General features: G+C 36.8%; 1 protein-coding gene across 1 annotated transcript in view; it reads left to right on the top strand.

Annotated features, from left to right (window-relative positions):
* The window catches only part of kirrel3a (kirre like nephrin family adhesion molecule 3a), a 177,062-nt gene that overhangs the window by 123,054 nt on the left and 27,440 nt on the right, over window positions 1-26,568 (top strand). Inside the window, exons 5-9 of the mRNA XM_073829707.1 lie at window positions 3,732-3,882; window positions 13,493-13,598; window positions 23,165-23,313; window positions 24,516-24,643; window positions 25,257-25,383. Coding sequence (XP_073685808.1) covers window positions 3,732-3,882; window positions 13,493-13,598; window positions 23,165-23,313; window positions 24,516-24,643; window positions 25,257-25,383 — 661 coding nt within the window. The remainder of the gene's footprint in view (window positions 1-3,731; window positions 3,883-13,492; window positions 13,599-23,164; window positions 23,314-24,515; window positions 24,644-25,256; window positions 25,384-26,568) is intronic.

Genomic DNA, 26,568 nt, shown 5'->3' with positions numbered 1-26,568 from the left:
TGTTGTTTTGAATGTTTTAGATTCAGCTTGTGCATCTGATGCTCAAAAACGTCTGAAATTGTTTTTGATACAGTTCAAACATGCATATAATGACCAAAAATGCTGTAGCGAATATTCATTTCAAAGTGAATGATCGGGTCTGTGATGCTTTAAGTGCTGTATTAAATGTTTTAGATTCAGTTTGAACATTCAAACACTCCTATCATAAAATAACAAGGTTTATTCATCATTTAAACATAATGATTGAAGCATGTCTTGAATGTGCTTATGACCAAGAATACATATTTGAGTGTTTAAACATACATACGTTCCCAAGAATGCTTTCTAAAAAGACTTCAATTCAATTTGAAGGTTCAAGCGCTTCTATAAACCCCCAAAAAATGCTGTCTAGGTGAATAACTGCGTAGGTTTGGAGACACAGCCTTTATATTTGACAGTATTTTTTGCCTACAGTTGATAATTTCAATATTACCCCTCTTTTACGTGTCAAAAAAAGAGTCTCTCATGAAATCCTGCACTCCGCCTGACTGCGTGTCCTCGAAACGCTCGGCTCTGTCAAATTAATGACAAGTGAGGACTAATTTTTAATTTAATCCTTGGGGCAAAGTGAAGCTGTAATGCAGTGCTTTAAATATGTCATAATGGAAAGACATTCCAGCACTCCATTATGAATGTGTTCCTCAGCAATTTGCTCAGTTTGTCAGCTTTAGGGAGAAAATTGAGAGCAGGAAATGTGTTTAAAGGGCCGCTCGTACTATGATTGGAGAGCGTAATCTGCTCATTTTGAGTAAGCTGAACCCCTCAGCACCCACCGGAGAGAGTCCCTTCATTAATTAACCAGACCTAATTTAGACACAAGCAAGCTAGACAGGTTACCTCTTTTTTTCCCAACAGAAGTACTGCTTTCAAATCTGTTGTACACTTGGGAGACTCTTTTAAATCCTTCTGAAATCAAGTGCCTCCATGAGACAGATAAAAACAAAGCTATTCACGTCTCTAAAGTCATGCCAGTGTAAACTAGATATTAGATGTCGTTTTAATGAAAACAGGAGTCTTATAAACCACAGATTCTTGAGTGCTGGGACAAAACAGCCTGCAGAACTGAGCAGAGGAATGTACAGAGGAATTACTTTGGATTAATCTGTTAAACATGTTCAGAGGTGCTGGTTCAACCTCCTGCTTCTTCCGTTTTCACAGTAAATGTGTGTTTTTTCTTGCCTCAACTCAGTGTGTCAACACGATTAAGGATGAATTGAGATCACAGGATGGTTTCACACTGATTTTCAGCTTCATCTATTGAATTGTCACCACAGTCAGACAGAAAATCAACAGCGCTGACAAAATAACCCTAATGCATTTAATCACACTCATCCGATGTGTGCGCATTAGCTGTTTTGTTATATTGATGTTGCTATAGAGTGTACATCAAATAAGTAGCAATCATCTAAAATTCCCTTGCTTTATTTATTTATGCTACTGTTGAACATTTTTAAACATATTTTTGGAAAAAGTCTCTTATTTGTTATTTATTATCTCTTATTTGATCAAAAATCCAGTAAAAGCTGTAATATTGTGAAATATTACAATTTAAAATAACCATATTTTAAAATGCGATTTATTCCTGTGATGACAACTAAATTTTCAGTAGCCATTAATTAGAGTGACCTATTCTCCTGGACATGTCCTCTTTTTGGAATTCCGGTCGGGATTCCTAAATCACCCAAAATGTTCCGGAATCAGCTTTTGCTTTCTACAGTCACCATTCATTGTGTGCGTCTTTGTATTAAAGCCTTGCGCGGGACTGTTTTCTTAACCCCACTTCCGCAAACATTCTAATATTGAATATAATTTTCACACATCACAGAGTCGCTATCAATATGCAGAGTATATAAGTCACTTTAAATGCAGCTCATGTTGAATGTAGGGTTGCCAAATCCGCATTTTGTCCACGGAATTTGGCTGATTTTAAACTGTTGCAGCGGGTAGATTTTCTCCTGTGGGTTAAAAGTTTGAAATATTGCATAAATTCTATTTGACTGAAATGCTTGTATTGAAACATTTTGCATTCTACCTGTGATAAAACTGTGGTAGATATTAGTTTTCTGAAGAATGGCCACTGTGGTAAGAAGCTTTTTAGCTGTGTTTATGATCAATATGCATAACGGTGACTGTAAAATATATAGTTTTGGTATGGGAATGACATATTTTGATAGCAAAACTAGAACCTTAACCCCCCCGTCCTACGTCCTCTTTTTTTTTAAAACTATGGTCACCCTACATTAATACAGTCTTCAGTGTCACGTGATCTTTCAGAAATCATTTGTGACCCTGGATCACAAAACCAGTCTTAAGTAGCATGGGTATATTTAAAGCAATAGCCACAAATACATTGTATGGGTCAAAATTATTGATTTTTCTTTGATGCCAAAAATCATTTAGATATTAAGTAAAGATCATGTTCCATGAAGATATTCAGTAAATTTCATCTGTAAATATATCAAAACTTAATTTTTAATTAGTAATATGCATTGCCAAGAACTTCATTTGGACAACTTTAATGGTGATTTTCTCAATATTTAGATTTTTTTGCACCCTCAGATTTTCAAATAGTTGTATCTCAGCCAAATGGTGTCCTATCCTAACAAACCATAAATCAATGGAAAGCTTATTTATTAATTTCATAAAAAGACCTTTATGACTGGTTATGTGGTACAGGGTCACATTTTAACATTTGTGATTACTAGTATCGTCACAATTGAAAATTGATTATATTTATGTATTTATTAATATTTAATTATATATTTTGATGTACATGAACATTGATTTATTGTTTAAAGACAGATGGTTGAAGTCATTTTATAATTGAAATGCAGCTGAAATGTAAAGAACACTGTAGCGATCATATCTGATTTGTTTCAAAGTGGAAATGTTGCTGTTTTCACAACGAATAGCAGGTAAATGTGTCGGAATGCTGTGTCTCATGTCTCAAATATCAGTGGAAAAATTCTCATGTCTGTATTTTGGATTGAGTTTAACTTAATTATGTGCCTAAAACTTTGATTTATTACTGAACGCAGTGAATGTCTAATGACTGGAGAGCCTCGTCTCATCATAACACAATTACCTTTTGGAAAAATGTCAGATGATAAAAGCACAAGAGATTTGAATTTTTCATTTTTCTCCAGGAATCGAGCTCCACTCTGAACACTCTTTATTGCGTTATTTGATTAATTCTCCGAGAGAATCTGTTATAGCTCCGAGGCTGACGGGTGTTTTAGATGAAGTCAATATCCTTCAAATATCTGTACCAATTTTTTAATAATCTTTCCTCAATAAACACGGTTCCTCTACAATAGCTTGAATACCAGAGCGCAAAAGTGCAGGTAATATCGCCGTGAATGAGCTGCTTTGTGACTGACATATGAAGTGTGTAACTTCCAATGAAAGATCCCTCAATACAGATTTCAACACAGAGCTAGTCTGATAACAAAGCAAACATTTCATGTTCATTTGGTACTCGAGACTCAAGGGTTGTTGGGTAGATGGTTTGTTCTGAGACTTCCAACAGAGAGGAGCTGATTGCAAGTCCGCAATCTGTTTTTTGACCTACGCTCAAGAGGAAGCCCAAGGATAGACCATCTTGAATAGTTTTTTCTGTGAATATGATTGACCATCTGCAAAATGCCTCTCCGCGACACTTTAAGGCTCACAATGTTTGTGTTTTCACGCAGACACTGTTGCGAGATGGCAGAAGAGAAAGCACGGTCAGCACGCTCCACATCTCTGCGTCAAACATCGAGAGCGGCCAACAGATCACCTGCCGTGCTTCCAACAAAGCGGCGCCCAACGGCAAGGAGGCCACGGTTACCATCGACATCCAACGTGAGTGAATCTTCCACCGACTGTGCTTCTGTTCAAACACAATTAGCAGCAGACACGTTCAAGCTCACGTTCCCCTTCCAAATCCCGCGACCTGCATTCTGTTCTGAGCATTTCTTGTGTTTTCCTGTCTGCGTGGATAAATTATTCACATGTGAAAATCCGCTATGTGCTGTCCTATTTTCTTTATCCAAACAGCCGTTGTGTATGCATGCGATCTGCTGTCTGAGCACATGTCGTACTTCGCTCCACAGACACACAAGACTTGACACAATTTTTGTTTTGCCTTGTTTTTTGTCTTGGAGAAGCAATTGTGAAAGTGACAGTTTCTCTGTACGCAGCATACAGGGACGTTTCTAAGCTTTAAGCCGGTTATTGTGGACGTAAGTGCTAATTGTTTGTTTTTAAATGTCGGAAGAATTGAACACAAGCAGATCGTCCTTCTGTATACGGGCGTTTCGTTTATTTTTATTTATAGCAGTCTGTCAAAAGTGTATCTGAAAGCGCTAAAATGAAAGGCTTTAACTAATTCAGCGCAAAGATTAGCTTTTGATGAAATATTTCTGACAATGTATGCATAGGGAACAAAGGCGTTCTTTCAGCTCTCTCAAGTGTTGAAAGATATTAAGTCTGACTAATAAAGCAGAAAATATATCATATTGAAAGATCCACAAGTTCTGACAGCTCCTTTCTTCACGTCCGTAAAGTCTGTTTTATTGCCCAGAAGGAATGCACCTCAGCACAATGGAGCTCAAATTCTGAATTGAAAGCGGAAAACGGAAAACGTTTGTGTTTTTTTGCTTCTCCACACTCGGCCTAAATCGTTTTGTCATGCAAAACAATAGAAGAGTTTAACTGTAAGCCTCTTTCCTCCCTGGATTGCACAGCCATCCCTGATTGGTCAGTTTTGACAATGTCGCCACTTTTAGGGCCAATGAAATCCTTTGTTTAATTAGTCATTATTGGAGAACATCAAACCAACCAGGTTTGGAATAATTAATATTGTTTATTGTTTTGTATTGTTGTTTACCGTTTATTTGATATAAAGTACAGTAATATTTTGAAATATAATTACAATTTAAAATAGTAATTTTCTATTTTAATATATTTTAAAATTTATTTTATACTTATGATGACAAAGCTGAGAATCATTACTCAAGTCTTCAGTGTCACATGATTCTTCAGAAATCATTCTGATTTGCTGTTCAAGAAACAGTTATTATTATTACCAATGTTGATGTTTTTGCTGCTTATTATTTTTGTGAAAAACATGATACACTCCCATACAAATGTTTTGGGTAAGTATACAAAAATATTTTATTAAGCAAGGTTGCATTAAATCAAAAGTGATAGTAAAGACATTTTTAATATTACAAAATATTTATATTTTAAATAAATTCTTGAACTTTAAATTCAAAAATGGTTGTCAACATTAAAGGAGAAGTTCACTTTCAGAACAAAAATTTACAGACAATGTACTTCACCCCCTTGTCATCCAAGATGTTCATGTCTTTCTTTAATTGTAAAGAAATTGTTTTTTGAGGAAAACATTTCAGGATTTTTCTCCATATACTGGACTTCTATGGTGCCCCGAGTTTGAACTTTCAAAATGCAGTTCAAATCTAGCTTTAAATGATCCCAAATGCAGCTGTAAATGGTCCCAGCTGAGAATTTTTTTTTTTTTTTTTTTTTTTTTTTACTTTATAACCTCAAATGCTCATCTTGTCTCTCTCTCTGCGATGTGCATGAGTCTGTGCATCTCTGGTTCAAAACAGTTAGGGTAGGTCGAAAAACTCCTGTTTTTTCAGAATCATCCTATATCGCTCAAAACAAAGTTCAGGCAGAGCAAGACAAGACGAGGGTTTGAGGTTAAAAAGTATATAAACTGTATTTCCTTTTTTTAAAAAAAGAACAGATCGTTGCACTACATAAGACACTTCTTCCTCGGCTGGGATCGTTTAGAGCCCTTTGAAGCTGCATTTAAAATGCAAGTTCATACTCGAGGCACCATAGAAGTCCACTATATGGATCAAAATCCTGAAATGTTTTCCTCAAAAAACACAATTTCTTTACGACTGAAGAAAAAAAGACATGAATATCTTGGATGACAAGGGGTGAGTACATTATCTGTACATTTTTGTTCTGGAAGTGAACTTCTCCTATAGTAATATTAAACACAGTTTATTAACATTTGAACTCCAAAGCATATTAGACTTATTTCTGATCATGTGACATGTTTATTTGACACTGAAGACGTAATGGCGGCTGAAAATTCAGCTTTGCCATCACAGGAATAACTTCAAATAGAAGACAGAAGATTTTACTATTTCTACTGTATTTAAATAATTCAGCCTTAAGCACAAGAAACATGTTTTAAAAACATTATGAAATCTTAATTATTCCACACTTATGACTGGTAGTGTATATTAGTCAGTGAATTTGCCACAAATAAGCTAACTGCTGCTGTCAAGATTCATTAGCTCAAGATTCATGTTGGCTCGCTTGAGCTTCCCTTTAGCCGTCTTTATCAGAATAATTTACGCCGTGTCTAACCTGAGCCCGTGTGCTCTGGCTTTTTAGATGTGGCAGGTCTAATGCGAGGAAGCAGTTCAATGAAGTGAAGACCCCGCTGTAGGCCACACACTGGAAGAACATGTGCTGGGTAAATAAGTGATGACTGAGAGCAGAGAGGTGCTAGAACCTTTGGGGCACAACGGCCCATGGGGAGCTCCAACTGGCACCAGGGGCGCTTTTCTGTCACTTCATGTCATCAATATTTATAAAAAGACAGCTGTTAAGTGAGGTGCCATAAGGAAATGTGTTTTGTGGCAGAGCTGGCAAAAGATGTTTTCCACTGTTCCCAGAGATTATTTACTGAAATCACTTTCATTATACCTCGCATGCTGTTTTTTCCATTTATCCTTCTCTGTAGGTAATTGCCCAACAACAACAGATATAAATTGCGCTGGCCTGATCTAATACAGCGACGTGAAGGAGTTGCAAGAGTTCATCAGCAGAATGGGAGAATGCTTAGATTTCATTTCGTTTGAAGTTTTTGCATTCTGCCTAAAGTGTACTTCTAATAAACAGCGCTGATCTGCGGGTACATGAGTCATGAGTGACCTAAATAAGCTTGTTGCTTTTCACATTTCTGCTTTACTTTGGCCCTTCTCTTCATACCAGACAGAAAACATTTGCTCCTAATCATATAGAAGCTATTAGCTGTGAAAGCAATGGCCTATTTATCAGGGTTCCTGCAGAACCAGCTTCATCTATACTGACCCTGCTGTGAATCACAGCCATTGCTGTATGACCACTTGGGTCGTTCATCTGACCAACAATGATCTGGATCAAGGTGAGCCACAAAACCCTTTTCTACTGCAATATATACATGGATGCACATAAGTGGTGCGCATATGCAACCTAAAAAAAAAAAGCAAAAGTGTAAATTAGTTTAGACCTATTAACGTACAGTAGATCAACTAACTGTAAAACTGGTAAGATTTCAAGGCAACGCATTGCTAGTTTTAGAGCAAAACCCCAAACTGTGACGTTTCATTCAGTGCTGCACTTATGCTTTTTACTAGAATACCTGGCAACCCATCGAAATAGAAGCTTAATGATGGTTTAAAAATGCAGAAAATTCATATAAAAAATTAAAATAAAAAAAGAAAATTTAAATATTTTATTTTTAAGTGTACTATAAAATATTGTATTTTTATTTAATACTTTCGTTAATATCTAAAATATAAATAAAAATATAAATAAATATAAAGCATATATAAAGTTTAACAATAAATGTTAATACAATAAACACAGTAATATTAAATAAATATTTTGTAAAATATGATATCTATATCTATCTATATAATTTTATCTATCTATCTATCTATCTATCTATCTATCTATCTATCTATCTATCTATCTATCTATCTATCTATCTATCTATCTATCTATCTATCTATCTATCTATCTATCTAACGTAATATTTAATATAATAAACACATAATATCACACACACACACACACACACACACACACACATATACATGTGTGTGTGTGTGTGTGTGTGTGTGTGTGTGTGTGTGTGTGTGTGTGTGTGTGATATTATGTGTGTAAATATAATGTAACATAATATAGTAATATTTATTATATGTAAAATTATTAAATATCTTTATCACATTTACACTACCAGTTTGAACAGCAAGATTGTTAATGTTTTTAAAGAATTTTCTTCTGCTCACCAAGCCTGCATTTATTCGATCCAAAATACTGCAAAAGCAGTAATATTGTGAAATAATTCTACTATTTAAAATCATTTTAATTCATTTTAATACTTTTATTTAGCAAGGATAATTTAAATTGATCAAAGGTGATAAAGATATTTATAATGTTACAAATCATTTCTATTTCAGATAAATGCTGTTCTTCTTACCTTTCTAGTTATCAAAGAAACCTGACAAAATTCTACTTAGCTGTTTTAAACATAATATTATTATTATTATTATTATTATTAATAAATGTTTTTGAGCAGCAAATCAGAATATTAAAATGATTTCTGAAGAATCTTGTGACTGGAATAATGATGCTAAAAATTCAGCTTTGAAATCAAAGTAATAAATTACATTTTAAAATATATTCAAATAGTAAACATTTATTTTAAATAGTAAAAATATTTGTACTGTTTTTGCTGTACTTTGGATCAAATAAATGCAGGCTTGGTGAGCAGGAGAGACGACTTTAGAAACATAAAAAAAGATATCTTTAAAAACGTTTGACTGGTAGTGTACATATATATTATTATATAATGTTTACATATAAATCCTATTAATAAAATATTTATGATTATTAATTCTAATTGAATGGAATATTTTTATATATTTATATATTTTAAATGAAACATTTTTGATGTCTAACTCAAGGCAAAAATGTAAGCGAACTAAAAAAAATAAGCAAAAACCAAGTGAGAAATGTGTAATTTAATCATCATCTAAGTTCATCTAGTAATATTTTATAAAATGTAAATTGAGACATGTAATTCAAAACATTAATGCTAGTAATATAATGTAGCTCAGGACAGTATACATGTAGTCATTTAGTGGGATTTTTAATCATTCACTGAAAAGCTAAAAGTTCTTTCAGGTATCAGAAATGCTCTCAGGTTTTAGGTGGCCTAAGTGTGCAGATGGAATCCAGAATATACCAACCAGGTCCATTTAGTAAATTCAGAGTGGGTTTAGACAGTCTGTTCAGCAGGGAAACCATTTCTTTCTCTGTGCATTTCTTTAATCAGTTTGGCCCTGAGCAGATGGTCTTCCAGTGTGCCAGAGTTAAGGGTTCGTATCGTTCCTCATTGATATGGGTGCTACTTTTTAATTAGTCTGACACCCTTCGAGACTTCTATTCTAGATTCCATTGATTATTTCCATGGAAGCTGATGTTGAAAAAAAAAAGACTTGACAATGGTGAGTAATGGAAATTTGGAGAAGTTTCTTGGTGGTTCCTCTCCTCACAACACCATTCGGCGATAAGGATCTCTGGACTCGAGCAATCTTTATAGGCTAGATGCACAAATTAATCTGCAACGTGTTGACATTCACATCTCCAACACTCTCCTCCTTCCATTCACATGTTCTCTCTTTAAAGGTCATCAATGCCTCTGAACCACATTCAGTAATTAAAACTTCCCCATTAAACAACACGTTTCATATTTCATAAAAGCTAGCAGTCCACATCAATCCGCGTCCACACTTCACTTTATCCCTTTTCATTTTTCCTCTCTCTTTCGACTCAAACAAGATTTGGCTTTATCGTAAAGGCGGCTAATATTCTTCACAGCAAGTGCTGCCGATAATGCCGTCTGACCCTTTGCTCGAACGTGGCGTGAAGATCTTTCTTGCCGTTAGCTTGTGGGCCTCGGCGTACCGGTTCGTTTAAGAATCAGCACCCAGGAGAGCGGCTCTCCGCTTCTCAAAGTAATTGCCTTGTAAATAAGAGTGGGTTTGAAACAATGCTGTTTGTTAGGAATAATTAATGACCACATGTGCACACGGAGCCGCGTCTGGAGGCCTCTCGTGAGCTCCTGTCGGGTGAACGCACTCACTCCACACAAAGGAAACTGACAAGAGGTGCTTTATCAAACTCAAGGAAACACTCACTCGCATCCCCCCTTGAGTCCTCCATCCAAAATAGATGCATGCCTCTACGTTTAGAGGACATGGTGGTTTTGGATGCTTATTTGCATGTGATTCTTTTTCAGATTTACAGCAACATAGAAACCTCCCTAAATCCCAGTTATTCCACAGTCCAGCACAAACTTCATTTAAAATGAATGACCATAAGTCAATGTTGATTCTGTAGCTTCTGAGCATCTGGTATGTTTTCGTAGAAGCCCATGTGGACTAATTGCACTGAGCCTTGTGAAAAAGTTTCATTTTTAAATGTCGCTTGTTAGATGTGCCCTAAATGGCACTTAAAATGAGAGATTGAATGTACAAATTTATTTATATTGATAAAGACTGTATAGAAAACAGTACATACCTTTTAATATTAGACTTTCAAGTAGCTCTGAGCACAACAAATTCACGCAAACACATTGCATACACATGACAAATGAAGACAATATGGTTTCTAAAATTAGTTTAAATTTTAGGGTCATCAGATGCAAAACTCACTTTTACATGTTGTTTGAACAATTTCTGTTGGCAGTTTGTGTACACAACCACCCTACACTGATAAAAATCCACCCAGTGGTATTTTTTAATCTTTGAAATTAATATCCCCTCTTTAAAAATAGGTCATTCTCAGCTTCTTGTCAGAGGCCGCTCCCACAATAGTTGATTGACATGAGCGCCTTAACTTAGACCCGCCCTCACCGAGCTGAAACAGTCCGACTATGATCGCCATTGTGTGACTCAGGTGCAGGGGAAGACAAGAATGTCTCTGATTGAGCGATTAAGGTGTTCTGTTGTTGGATGTAATAATGAGCATAGCAGTTGTCATTTACTTCCGACATCTGAGCCACTGAAGACGCAGAGGATTAATGTTACTTTCGTTTTTGAAAGGAACGTGCCGATCCCGATCTATGTTCGTGCAAATCTTTCATGATGCATCTTCACCCACAGCAGAAATGAGTATAAGGGGTTTTTATGGATCTTTGCAAATGGCCTTTCTTTATAATGTGTTATCCAGTTTCGTAGCAAAACACGGCTAAATGCAGCTAAATGTGGCTAAATGCAGCTAAAGTAAACATTGCGGCTCGTCATCCCACGGCAGAGAGGAGCGGGGCAAGCAGAGCTCATTAGCATTTAAAGGAATATGCAACAGAATAGCTCGCTCTAAAAAGGGCAGATTTTTACAAAGTAAAAAAGTGTTTTTTACACTACCATTGAGAAATTTTAACCAAAGTATGTTATAGACTTCTCATTAAGACCCTAAAGAATCATATCAACTTGTGAAACATGGGCATCCGATGGCCCCTTTAAACACAAGTTCCACAAGTTCATATGATTCTTTAGGGTCTTAATGAAAAGTCTATAAAGTTTGCTTTGTAAACACTGGGTTGGAACTTCCACCTATGTAACATGTGACCTTTCAAACGTGTGAAGTCATGGACGCAGAGCTAGTGCAAGACAAACATTTGTGGTTAAAAAGTATATACATTTTTATTTTATTTTAGACAATAACCGGTCGTTTCGCTAGATAGGAACCTTATTCCTCTCCTGGGATCATGTAGAGTCCTTTAAAGCTGCATTGAAACTGCAATTTTAACTTTCAACCCATTGGCTCTACACTATATGGAGACAAATACTGGAATGTTTTCCTCAAAAATTTTAATTTATTTTCAACTGAAGAAAGAAAGACATGAACATCTTGGATGACAGGGGTGAATAAATGATCACTTTCAATTCTGGAGTGAACTAATCCTTTAAGTAATAGCACCGTCTATTTTTTTTCGCTATTTTTTAAGATATTTTTAACATGGAATAAGGGCACCAATGCACACAAGCAATTCCTACTGTATTTATGTCAAATTCACTTATAAATAGACACTCAAGTGTAGAAAAAATGTACACGGTGAATTTCAATTACTGATAAATTCAGAAACACAGAAGCACAGAATAAAATGTGACATTTTGAAGATCAATAGTAAGATTTACCTAATATTTTCTTATAAAACATACTCCAGTAGTCTGTTGTATTTAAAGCTTAATTTTTTTTTTTTTTTTTTTATACAGTTATTACCACTGGAGCTTGGACTGCTGGAAGGTTAAATGTGTTTATTTTTCAGAATCCACACTTGGAAATTAAAATGTAAGATTTCAGCTGGCTCAAGGTAATTCATGTAAATGCAGAGAACACGATTCATTATATTAATCAACTGACAGACCTTAAAAGTAGTAATAATCTGCATTCTCATGAGTAACTTACATGGTGCACTGAACAGAAACGTCTGAGCCGTAATAAGTACAAGTTGTACAAGTAGTCCATTTCTCATTTGCTAACCACTCGTGCCGCATCGCTGTTATTGTTCTTATTCTGTAATACGTTCGAATGTGCTGCTTTTTCCTTTCAGTGTTCTGCAAGAAAGCTGCAGGTTAGTTTTAAATGACTAGTCCCGAGCCATAAGGCATTATGAATGAAACATCTGTCCCAGGTACAAATACGTTGGGCGAGTGACGGGAGCAGACTGCTAATGAGAAATCAGACCCAGCGCTGTTTCTGGGCTTTCCAGAGGCCTCTAATCACATTCAGACCTGTGGGAGGTGACAGATCTGTCCACTGCGCTTTGACAGGACTGGGGCAGATTGTAGAAGCTTTTCTCATATTAAAGTTTCAGGATTTTGGGGGGAAAACAGCAGGAGGAACCACTGCTGTCTGGAATCGCTGTGATTTGTCGGTATGTCGCTGATGTTGCTACCGCTGGCCTAGTTAATGTCCAACATGCCCTGTGTCCAAACAAACACACGGCACAATCATGCTTTCACAGACAGTTCCTTCGGCTCTGAGTGTGTCAGCGCCTGTCTGTCCGCTGTCACTTCCTGTCTATCTGCTGTCAGTCCTGTCTGTCTGTTGGGGTTCGGGTGTGTGTAATTGGGAAGGAGTGAACGGAAGCAAACTCTGGCAAAGTGGGATAGCCTTGATCCAAACTGCATATTTCAAACTTTCTTTCGTTTTAATTGAAACTGCCAGTTTTCTAACGAGAATTCCAGCACCGCATTAAACTCAACTAAATAAAATGTAATTGTCGTCTGAAACGGCTCGATAAAAAGTCTGGGGGTAAATATCGCTTTTGCTTAATGTGAATTTGGCCGCTGTTTGTTTAATTTGTGTAATCAATCTATTTGTTCGTTTCGCCGAAAACTCTCTTTAATCATGCTCATTTTAAAAGTTGTTTAAATTCTAATTCAGCAATTAGAAGGCAAGTTACAGCACCAATTAATCTTAATGCAAAGTAGCTCCCATTACCGAGAAAAAGAATAATCAAGCCGTTCCCACTTTTTAGAGTATTTTTAGTTTGTTCTTTAATCCGCAATTAATCTTTCTGACGAGTGTTTATTAATGAGCGTTTTGCGGGAAAGCTGAAGTTGACCGGCCCTCTCTGCTCCTCCAGATTTCCCACTGGTGAACCTCTCTGTGGAACCGCAGCCTGTTCTGGAAGGCAATCTGGTCAAGTTCCACTGTGCCGCTAAAGCGAATCCCCCTGTCACTCATTACAGGTGAGAGCTCACACACACACAGACCAGAAACTGCTTTTCTTTCTCAGTATCTCCTTCTTTCACTCTCCTGATGTTTTTTCTCCTGATGCCTTCACCGAAAAACCACATGAATTTCACATTGCGAACACATGTTCATTGCATATGCATGCAAAGCAGCATGATAAATTTATGTGTTTTTGCTTAAACACGTGATTGTATGGAAATAGCAACTGAGGCACAATGTGACACATTGAAAGCTTGTGCTAAAACTACCCAAAAATCAGATGCAAATTTAGTCATTTGAAATTCATGTATACTTTTACATTACTTTGTTTGAAAAAAGGGTGTAGCCAGTGGCTCTACAGCAAGTTTATTATTAAAAAAAAAAAAATTCAGGTTGTGGCATCACAATGTGGCGAAAGCATAGCCTATGAATAATAATTAAATTGTGATGCATTATTTACTGTACAGCAGGGGTTTTCAAACCTGTCCTGGAGCCTCCCCTGCCCTGCACATTTTGCTTGTCTCTCTCATCTAATACACCTGATTCAAATCATCAGCTCATTAGTAGAGACTGCAAGACCTGAATTGGGTGTGCCTAATAAGGGAGACATACAAAATGTGCAGGGCAGGGGAGGCTCCAGGACAGGTTTGAAAAACCCTGCTGTACAGTATACTTCTCCTTATACAAGGGTCGATCATCAGTTGAGCACTCGTTCTGTGCGTCAGGTGCAGAACCTGGCTTCAAAAACAGATGCATGAGTGCTGCCAGCATTGTTTTAAAGGTTGCAGAAGTAAAAGGTCAGCTTGTCAGTGCTTAGACCATACACCACACACTGCAACAAGTCGGTTTGCATAGGCGTCGTCCCAGACCACAAACAGTTTGCTGAAGACAACCTGTCCAAGAGCATGAATTGCTGGAACCATGTCCTGTGGTCTGATGAGACTAAAAGATAAACCTGTTTGGCTCAGATGGTGTCCAGCACGTGTGGCGATGCCCTGGTGAGGAGTACCCAAAAAATTGTGTCTTGCCTACAGTCAAGCATGGTGGTGGTAGCATCATGGCATGAATGCTGCTGGTACTAGGGAGCTGCAGTTCATTGAGGGAAACATGGATTCCATGATGTACTGTAAGGCAGTGCCAGATAACAATGGTGCTAACACAAAATATTGACCATTTGGACAAGTTCACTTAGGTCGTACTCACATTTGTTGCCAGCTATTTTGACAATAATGGCTGTATGTTGCGTTATTTTAAGAGGACAGTAAATCTATACAGCTATACAAGCTGCACATTGACTACTCTAAAATAAATCCAAGTTTATTTTCTATACTATTGTCCCTTGAGAAGATATACTAAAATGGTTGCTAAAATGTGAGGGGTGTACTCACTTTTGTGAGATACTGTATATACTGACATTAAGATGTCCATGTCAAAAGAAATTTACAAAAGTTTTCATAGAAAGCACATTAAATGTAAGTAAACTACTTTTAAGGTTTCAAATAAGTTTTTGGAGAATAAAATCTCAAAATTTGGTTGAAATAATGTTACATTGTTTTTCAGTATAACACAATATTCATGCAAAAATTCAAACAACATGCTTACTCTGACTTGTAAATATTAAAATATATAAAAGAATAAGGGAGCATATTACATTTTTATTGTGTTTTAAATGAGTAAAAACTGACAAATGGGCAAAACCTGGCATAGTAGCAAATTTAAAAAATGTAGAATTACAATGAGTATGTGGGGTGAAAGTAATTTGTCTTTTAATTGATAAATCGATTTTTGTTGTAAATATGCCTGACAAGAATCTTAGAGGGTGTCTTCTGTAAATAAGGAACAAATGTATGATATTTATTTTTTGCTCAGAATATAAAAAAATAAAAAAAATAAAAAAAAATAACAAAATGAAACAGAAAACTTTTTAATATTTTTTTGAAAAAACAACAACAATTTAAAGCAGTATTACTTACTGTTTTTATGCTTAACCCCTTTTTCATCTTTGACCCATGTACTACTGTTCAAAAGTTTTGGGTTAGTAATTATTTTTTTAAAGCATAAAATGTATTCAAAGTGACGGTAAAAATGCTGAAACGTCTAAATCTTTCAAAACATGAAAAAATATATTATGGTTACAACAAAAATATTGAGCAGCACAACCGTTATTAACATCAAAAACGATAAGAAATGTTTCTGAAGCAGCAAATCAGCATATTAGAGTGATTTCTGAAAGAAATCTTACTTTAACTTTAACAATTAATAATGTTATGCAACTATAAAAGGAATCTTTCAAGTGCTCAATTATTTTTGATCATTTCATCTTGAAAACCGCCACTGTATCGGACGCAACCTGTTGGTCAGGAACACGTTTGTTTGCAGTTTGTTTTGTGATTTCACTGGAAAGTCTTCATCATAAAGAGAGAGACAGTGTCACACATAACATCTTTTTAATCAGCATAGAGCGAAAGATGATCTCACCTGCCGCCCCATCAGAGTTTCATACATTATTCATGACAGAGAGGTCTAAAGAAGAAACACAGACCGGCACATACCAGACTCTTGTGCCTGTGCCTTCAGCCAGCTGGACAAAGAATCTCCAAAGCTCAGAGGACACTGTGTGTCTCCTGTCCCTTGACCCACTGCAGCAGGCTTCAGATGCACGCTGTGCCACAGACCGAACCCTCGGCCAAATGTAATGTCATGAAATCATCAATCAAGCGCGAGGAAGCTCTCCACATGGAGACTGGCTTCTTGGAGAAACACAGCATTTGAATTCACACTGCAGGAACACAGAAGCCCAACTAATTACGAAGAAAGTCATTACTGATTGCGGGAGATTTCCTGTGGGCATTACACCGTTCCTCTGAGAGGATTAGAGCTGCCTCACTAGAAAGAGGAAGGATTATTTTCACTAGCCAATATTTTATTCATGTTCATTTTGTTTACATAAATATGGAAATTAATTTAACTTTGTTTTTGTTTTGTTTTTTTGTATGACAAAATGTAATGTTTCTTATTAGAGGCGTCCGGTCCAGCCGCTCGCAGAAATAAAACCCATCACTGTCCTCCTGTGGCATTTGAAATGAGATTAGTGAAGCTGTAAATTAATTAGCAGAAATAAAGCCTTTATGTTCGCCGGTCATGATGGCCATTTAAGACCCTGAGTATTTTTCATTCATGGCTTTTCATAATTTCGCAGAGCAGTTTTTATGTCTAATGGAATCTGGCGTGACGTGATCGACTCGATGGATTTTTCAATGGCTGATGTTTAAACAGTAGGGCGCAAAAGTAGCATTTTTACCTATTCTTTTTTTTATTTCAAATTTTACTCTAAGCTTAATTTGAGTTAATAGAATAGACAAGAATTTGTATTTCATTTTAAATGACTTAGCATTAAATATAATTCCCCATTTTGCATTAATGACAATAGACAAATCTTGGATGATGGTGTTCTCAAACATGATTTGAGAACATCTTATGTTTCAATGAAAAACTCTGTACCCCATTTGTACAAAAGGAGAGCTTGATCAATGTCATAAATTTCATGATTTGATTGGTGACCTACAAATAGTGCAGAATAATATTTGAAAATTGTAAGTCACAACAGTCTCAGTTTTGAATCCCATATTTTCAGTGTACATTCAGACTTTTGAACCCCACTTTATACAAGAAATTAAATATTGAAATTAATTGGCATTAAATAGACACTTATTTTACATAATATTTACTATTTAAATATTATTTAATTTTTATATAAATAATATTTTTTTAGCAAAATTCTGTTTAAATTTAAAAATCAATATATCAATACGTAGTTGTCACACCCTCTGCACGTTCCCTCAGCCCCAGTCATCACGATCCGTCACCGCCCAACCAATCACCAACGCACCACACACGTGAACCATCACCAGATTTCTAATTACCGTCACCTGCACCAGCAATCACCCACTCTCTTTAAATACTTACCTCATTCATTCACTCACCGGCTGGAATCGAAGTTGCATGGACACTCTTCTATGGATCTTCTCCTCCTCGTACTGATCTTCCTGCGCCCCTCGTTTGAATCCTTTTGTGTGCCTACGGACACAAGACACACAGCATTCTAAGGGAAGTGACTTTCGCTCATATTAGTGATTGCTGACGAACTGGTATTTACCTATTGGATTGTACTTGAAGATCCGTCTGCCTCAATCCATACTTACCTGTTGTTCCACCTGCTTGTGAGCGTGCACTGTACATAATAAACATCACCAAATATACCTACCTTCTGTGTGTTTGTGTGTGGAGGTGACAGGAGTAATCTTAACTCTTTACCCACCAGCATTTTTAAAAAAAGTTGACATGCACCACCAGCATTTTTGAGGATTTTTACTAAAATTTAATGGCCCCCAGAGTAGCCTATTTTGTTTTAGGAATATCTAAAACATACAATACAACAAAATAAAGAACAGACCCTCTACTAGTCTCTTACTACTGTTTAATTCTAGCTTTAAGCATTCTTCTTTTATAAATACTTGAATGTAGGTAGGTTTTATAAAAAAGCAGCATTGTAAGCAAAAAATTGCATTTTCATCAAATACTACATCTGGATCATATTCAGTACTATTATTAAAGCAAAGATGGTGTAGATCACTTCCATCAACACTCCTAAAGCTTGCACAGTCATTTACCACTTCCTGGATTGATATTTCACTCTGTAACATTAGGCAGTTTTCATTCATATGATGTTTTTTGTTGATGATCGCATTATTTTTTATATGCGTGTGCTTGCATATGAGATCACACATTTCTGCATCTTCCTCTATGTTTTTGATTGGCACATTCTAGACTCATTCAGAGGATGCGGAATAATAATGCGGAAACCCAGGAAAAAGCTTTGTCTCATGAATAATGGAAAATTCTGTGTTTGCCTGGGAAAGAGTTAATGAGTGAGTTGCTCAATCATTCAGCCAACCAACCGATTTATTCAAACACTGATTCATTCAGGAATGAAACATCGTTATAAGTGAGAGGTTGAATCATTTACCTAAACAATTCTTCCAAACGCTGATTCATTCAGGAATGAAACAAGTGAATGAGTCGTTGAATCATTCACTCACATTTGTTCAAAATTAGAGGTCAGATTTTAGCTTTCGAAAATACAAAAGCATTTCCATACCTAAACTACATATTTTACATTCACTGTTATACAAATTGATCATAAACACAGCTAAAAAGTTTCCTACCACAGTGGCCATCCTTCACAAAACTTATATCTACCCCAGTTTTATCATAGGTAGAATGCAAAATGTTACAAAACAAGCATTTCAGTCAAATGTAATTTATGCAATATTTCAAACCTTTAACCAACAGGTTAAAATCAGCCCAATTTCAGGGAAAAAATGCAGATTTGGCAACCCTACGTCCAACACAAGCTGCATCCAAAGCGATTTATATACTCGATAAATCGATTCGTGGATAGATTCTGAGATCTTCCAAATGCATCGAGCTTCTCTTTGGAATCGATTCTGAGTTTAGATTTTAACAGCAGATGCTGCTCTAATCTAGTTTTTATCTGCACACTCAAATGCTCACAAAGAAGAGTGTTGACTTGTGCGTTCGGCTGAGTCATGTAATTTTACCTTGGCTCAGAATGCTTTTATGAAGCAAGATTAATGGAAACACAGCCTATTTTAGGTTTAAGTGCGTGTAAGGATTTGGAAACAAGCAGAGCACGGCTGTTTCTAAAGCAAGCAGTGCCATCTGCTGTTCAAAACTAAGCTTAAAATCGATTTGAGAAAGAATTGCGACGTGTTCGGAAATCGCAAAATCGATTTCAGTTTGTGCCGCAACGACTTATCATCCCATCCCTATCAGATATTCGTTTTAGCGCGTCAACGTCTCATCTTAGTCACAGAAAAAAAGTTTGTTAACAAATATTTTTCGTCGCCATCTTCATTGACAAAATGAAAACTAGAAAGCATTACTTATTGTATTTATTCCCTAGTATGTGACATTTCCTTTCAGAACACGGTATGTGGATTCAGAGACATCCCTACTACATAGATTGCTGAGAGTACAACTGCCATTTATGATGCCAGTGTGCTGGACTCAATAGAGAAAGCACAGCATTGTTGCAGTGAGGCAGTGTATATATGTGTGTGTGTGTGTGTGTGTGTGTGTGTGTGTGTGTGTGTGTGTGTGTGTGTGTGTGTGTGTGTGTGTGTGTGTGTGTGTGTGTGTGTGTGAAATTCACAGTGACAGTAAAATCACATAAAGACTTCTGCTCTTTCCTTTCAAAGAATGTGGCCTTTCATTTATCCTAAACCTAGACCTCTCTTCACCAAAATAACACCTTGAAATGTGAAGCCATCACAAAGAGTGAAAGTCACTGTGAACAAAAATATAGCCACAACCTTGCTATGGACAAGAGCAAAAGAGAAAGGGTCGTTTAATTCTAGCTGCGATTGTTTGTTTGTTTTTTTCTTGAACTCTCAGAGTGGAAAAGTGGGGCGTGAATGGATGGAATCAGACACGTCGCTTTTCTGCCTGTGAATAAAGTATGTGCTTCGTGTCCCTCCAGGGGCTTTCTGTCAGCGCTGGTGTTGGCGGCTTTGTTCTGGCGTAGGTGATTTGTCTTGTCTTATCCTCATTTGTCACCTCTGAAGTGTCTAATGGAAGATGCTCTGTTGGGCGTGTCGAACATTTGATGTGAACATGTGGCTTTGCAGCTTGGCATCGGTGGGCATCAGCGTCCACGTGGCTGATTGCTTGTTTTGGCGGGGACGATTCGTACCACCCAGCGTTTTAATTCCAAATGCGGTGGATCACACAGCCCTCCTGCAGCATCTTAAAAAACAAACAATTTCTTTTTTCCTCCGGTGTTGTATCGGCTTACACCTTCAGAGGATTCTTTTATATTCTAGGGTTTGCACGTATACTATCGCTGTTGAATTATGTAAAGAAAACAGCAAACGCATGGATTTGATCTGTGTATTGTGAAGGATTGAGAGCACGGTTTGTCTTTCTGGCTGAGGTTTGGACATCTTTTATTTGTGGTTACTTTACTGTTTTATTCTTATGCCTTTTTTCCGAGATAAAGTTGTCACAGCTCTGCGTATAACACAAAGGATTTTTTTTTATCTTTGAATATGTCAAGATTCAGCCTCATCTGAGCCAAAGAAAGTGCCTCTCTGGCAGGAGGGCACTGTAATTTCTCAAACTGCTCTGGGTCTTGATTAAATTAAAGTAAGACAGTTAATCACTTAAATTTCAAAGATCCATGGAAATTGTTCACAGCACTTTTTCCTATTTTAGCAGCAAATACGGGATTAAAATAATTTCATAAACAGCTTACGCTTACTATTGGCACCATTGGAATTGATGAAATTGAATTTTCCTAACAGGATGTAATAAGCTCTTTCCGTCATTCGTATGAATCCGTGATGAGACCCGCTGTGATCCAGAGTAATCTCTTCATGTTAGACGCTTTTGATGGTTAATCAATTGCCACTGGATTAGCTACACGTTCACAATCCCATACATTTGAATTAAAAGGATACCTGTCCATCTCTGCGGATAGAAAATTTTTCCTGGCCTCTTTTCATCATTCTCGCCATATTTTAAGCTGGTCAGAGTGTTTCCTCTTGAGACTGACAGGTGAAGCCATCAGCCTTGTCCTGTGTGTGGATCTCTCTCATGTGGTTGAGTTCACATGGAGGCTGCCGTCCCCAAAGGAACCCAGAGGAAACTCTGTGAAAAAGAAAGTTAGCGTTGGAACCGTGGTTTAGGGGTCAGGACGCATACACGTTGAGCCTTGGTGTGCATGTAGGCAGTGTAAGTTTGAGTCTTGGTTCTGTCTGCTGGTGAGAGCAGATGTGTGAATGAGCAAGGTGGCTTTCACAAAGGACTTGTTCTTCCGTTTCAAAGCAACTAGGCGAAGTGCAGCGAAATGGAAATTTTTAGAACAAGTCATTTTAAAAATGAAACGGCCATTGCATGAGACTGAGACAAAACAATGTGCAAAAGACGTCCATTAGATCAACATAAAACATAATGCTTATACAGGGAAACATTTACCATGTTGCAAAATATTTTTATTTCAAATAAATGCTGTTCGTTTGAACTTTATAGTCATCAAAGAATCATGGAAAAAAGATAATAGATTTTCTTGAGCATGTTTTTATTATTTTCTTCAGAACTCTTTTAAACAGTTTCATTTGTAATAATATTTCCACAGTATTACAGCTTTTTGGTGAACAAAACAATTCTTTGATCAACTTGAAAAACTTTGATCAACCCAAACTTTTAAAAAGTAATGATGCAGTATATGAATGATAAACAAGAAAACACACACATACAGTCAAACCAAATATTTGTTCAGACTCCTTCAATATCTTTCACATTATCACAGTTTATTTGCTATAGTTTAGAAAATAGTAATAAAATATGACAAGAACTCAGAGTTAAACTGTGTCAGAACAAATTCATCTTGATAATGTCAGATAACTTTGATAGTAGATATGTAATGGTATCATATGTAATTAATGTTAACATGACAATCTTTTCACAACTATCAACACTTTGTTGACCAATTATAAAGCAATGCTTAATTTTGTTCATTCTGTGGTGTAAAAAGCTTGCATTAGCAATTGAAGAAAAAACACTTAATCAGAAAATGGTCAGATCAAAGTGTCTGAATAATTGATCAATTTTAGTACATTTTTATCAGTCGTAGTCCACTGTATGAAGTATTTTTGGGTATAATATGTCACAGTTTACTTTATTTTGCTATCCTCACTTACATAAATGAACTGTAGTGTCCTGCGCCCACTAGTAAAAAAATATCAAACATTTTATCTGGTGTCTGAATAATTTTAAGTTTGACTGCAGTAATGTAATTTATTGTAAGATATACCTTGCTTTTGACACCTCATTTAAAAATGTTGCCAAGACATGTCAAAATTTGCTAAATTGTTTTTGCTCAGCAGGAAAAAAAACTTTTTGTTACACTCCGTCAGCTGTCAATAAAAGTGATGAAAAGACCGAACATAAAAAAAAGTTGTGTCGAGTACATTGATTACACCAAATTCTGTTGATTTCTGTAACACTGTCCACTTTAACTTCACAGATGCAAACAATAGTCCATCTGCTTAGTGCTTGATCTTTCCATCTGAATCCCGGGCAGCAGCATTCGCTTGTCTTGTCCGTGGTTTCTCGCTTTCCTTTTTACATTTCACTATAATGACCGCAGCATCAAAGGGTGCCAATGATAGAGGCAGCATCTAAAAACCTCTTAATGTGTCTCTTTTATTCTTCCACCAAAGAAGACACGGCCGTCCGACAGGATGAAAATGAAAAGGCCCAAATAAAAAAAACACATGCGGCATCCTGAAAATTACGTTAGACACTCTTAAGGATGCTTTTGTTGTTTCAGTACACCATGCAAATAAGACATGATCTCAGTCATTTGCCCGTGGAAAAAATACCTTTCTTGTCGCCTTTGATCTTTAGAGCAGATCTGGGGAGGGGGAAAAAAACCTTGGCAGCGTCCATCAGGGTTGTTCATTTTCGTTCTCTGTTTTTGTCTCTGATGGATAATTAGATGGGCGAAGGGGGGAAACATGATCACAGAAGCAACGGGAGACACTTATGAGGTGCTGGTTGATCATACCTTCTTCACCGAGCCAGTGTCCTGTGAGGTCACCAATGCCCTGGGCAGCACCAACATCAGCCGTAACGTGGATGTTTACTGTGAGTTTAACTGCTGCATATACAGTGGTGTCCAAAATTATTAGAACACTAGTATTTAATGGTTTTACGTCAGTTATTTCTATCTTTTGCCGTAGTGTGTCAGTAGGAAATATCAGTTTACATTTTCCCCCATTCATTTACCCATTAATTGTAATAATCCAGTGAGATTATTGTTTGCACAAGGAGTCTGACAGCAGCCAGTGCTCCACACAGAGATCTGATTTCATCATCATCCAGTCTGTCTGGAATGACATAAAGAAACAAAACAAACTGAGACAGACTAAATCCAAAAGAACTGTGGCAACATCTCCAGGATGCTTCAAGAGACCTACCTGCAAAGCTGCACTCTTAAAAATAAAGGTGCTTTAAAAGATTCTTCACAGCGATGCCATAGAAGAATCATTTTTGGTTCCACAAAGAACGATTCAGTCAGAGGTTCTTTAAAGAACCATCTCTTTCTTACCTTTTTATAATCTGAAGAACCTTCTTTCACCACAAAGAACCTTTTGTGAAACAGAAAGGTTTTTCAGATGTTAAAGGTTCTTTATGAAACCATTTAGACAAAAAAGGTTCTTCTATGGCATCATGAAGAACCTTTATTTTTAAGAGTGTACCTGAAAAACTATGTTTAAGGTGCACTTAGGGCAAAAGCTACTTTAAATGCAATGGTCACACCAAATGTTGATTTAATTAAGTTATTAGAAGTTAATTGATAAAAACAAATCTAGTTTTGACAGCATTTTTACACAAGTGCCTAAAACTTTTAACAGTACTGTAGCTTTGCAGGAAGCTTTCTTGAAGCATCTTGGAGACGTTGCCACAGTTCTTCTGGATTTAGTCTGTCTCAGTTTGTTCTGTTTCTTCATGTCATTCCAGACAGACTGGATGATGATGAGATCAGATCTCTGTGTGGCAACAAAAATCTCACAATTATTGGCAAACTGAATGTTTGGAAATATAAACTGATATTTCCTACTGACACATTATAGCAAAAATTGAAATGGCTGACTTAAAACCAATTTATAGCTGGTGAAAATACTAGTGTTCTAATAATTTTGGCCATTTCTATTGATATCCTAAAGGAATAGTTTATTAAAAAATGATTAATTAAAAAACTGTCTTTTCAAACATGACTTTCTTCCATGAATGTTCTTTTGCATATAGCAAAAGTGAATGAGTATATGTATGTATTTGTGTTTTAGTTGGGCCCCGTCTGGCCGCTGAACCCCAGAGTCTCCAGGTGGATCGGGGATCTGATGCCGTATTCGGTTGCGCTTGGATTGGAAACCCTTCGCTCACCATCGTATGGATGAAAAGGGGCCACGGAGTCGTACGTAATTTACTCTGTACTACTCATAAAAATTCTCATGTCATGGTTTCAATAGAAATCCATGTTAAAGGGGTAAAAATATCAATCGCAGGGTTAAGATGTGCACAGTAAAAGCAATAAACGTCCTTACATTTACATTTAAATTCAAATTTCAAATCTGCATTCCATTTCCTACACCAAATTTAATTGGAATTTAACACGCATTCTTAATTATATTTTGAATTGCACACATCCCTAATTTGTAGAATCGTATTGAGTTCTCCATCTGGACGTGATGAATGTATCCGACACACACGTGACTGATCTGTTTTTGATGATGATGATAACAGCTGTGACAGTTCGGTTTCAAGGGCTAATGGACTCTCAGTAGAGCACATTGTGTTTGTGTAGGTCGTCATCTGTTAGGATCGCACAACTGATGTCGAGATGAAGTCAAAACTTAATAAAGAAGCTGTATTTGTGACTACAGTGATGGTTAATTATAGATGCAGTTCTGCTTCATGTATTCGCTTCAAAAAAAAAAAAGACAAGCAAGAGAAAACTTTTTAACGATCTCGACAAAATTTACAGACTGTGGTGGTGTTGTTTTTTTCGAACATCTGTTACCTTGCAGGTGCTAAGCAATGAGAACACCTTGACACTAAAGGCAGTGAGACAGGAGGACGCCGGGAAATACGTATGTCGAGCTGTGGTGCCACGCGTGGGAGTGGGAGAGAAGGAGGTCACGCTTACTGTCAACGGTAAATATTTTCAGCGCTTTGTTTATATTCAGCCTGTCGGTCTGATCAGGACCCTTCAGCGAATTCTCATTTGCTTCGGCTTTTGATTGCTTTGACTCACAAGAGCTGGAAGAGGCTCTCAAAAGCAGGATTAGACCACATTTCACTCAGGCTAAAGGGGAAGTTTTCTACACTGTTTAGCTTGGCAATAACCGAGACATGCTCTACGACCCTCAGAGATATGGGCGCCGTAATCAGGAGAGATGATCTTGAATCGCTCTCATCATTTCTTCTCAGTCGTCAATAGATGACAGACTCGGGGCACATGAGGATTTGCTTTAAGGACTCTACCAGGTTTCTGAATCAATACGGGCATATTGATTAACCCCACACTTCAAGAAGTGTCATCCCGTGAAATGTAATCAAAAAAATATCACAGGCCATTCTGGACAGCTCGAATATTATACCAGCAAAAGCCATATACATATGTGTTTTGGTTGTTTTGCTTTGTCTTGCTGTAGGCGTCATTTTATTGGTTATTCTTTCTCTAGAGGAGCTCATGAAAAAGTGTTATGGAGCTTTGTATGCTTTATCCATTTGTTTTGATGGAAACTTTTAAGTCCTAAGGGCTTTGCAATAACACCGGCCTGCTCCTGTGAGGCAATAAGCCTGTTCAACGCTCTATGAATTCTTAATCTTTGCTGTTTTTCCTCTTGTGGTGTTACAAGGGTGAGATCTGGGACGGGTCGGCGTGTGTGACTGTGTGTCTAATCCAGTCTTAAAGGAACAGTTCAATCAAAAAAATGAATATTCTGTCATCATTTACTCTGCCTCATGCCGTTTCAGACCTGTATTACTACTGAAACACAATAGAGATGTTTGAAGGATGTTAAGCTTTGAAAATAAGACAAGTGGAAATGTCGTCATATTTATTCATACATGTGGAAATCGTCTTGAGAATTAAACAAATAGTCTTTGTGGCAGTTTTCTGTTGGTAATACAAGCCTTTAGCTTACAAATGGTTGTCTAAAGCAAAAATGCTCCAAAATGCACACAAGGTGTGACATGCTTGAGCAAAACAGACACTATTTTTGGAATTTTGGCTCCCCAAAATTAGTAATAAGCATGTATTGGATATATTTAGCAAATGTGATGCAGGGCAGTGTACTTTAATGGCCTTTTTTGAAACTTGAAAAGCAGTCAAGT

The sequence above is a fragment of the Garra rufa genome, chromosome 23 (genome assembly GCF_049309525.1).
Source record: "Garra rufa chromosome 23, GarRuf1.0, whole genome shotgun sequence".
Classification (NCBI taxonomy): Eukaryota; Metazoa; Chordata; class Actinopteri; order Cypriniformes; family Cyprinidae; genus Garra; species Garra rufa.
This window is presented reverse-complemented; position numbering and strand designations above follow the sequence as displayed.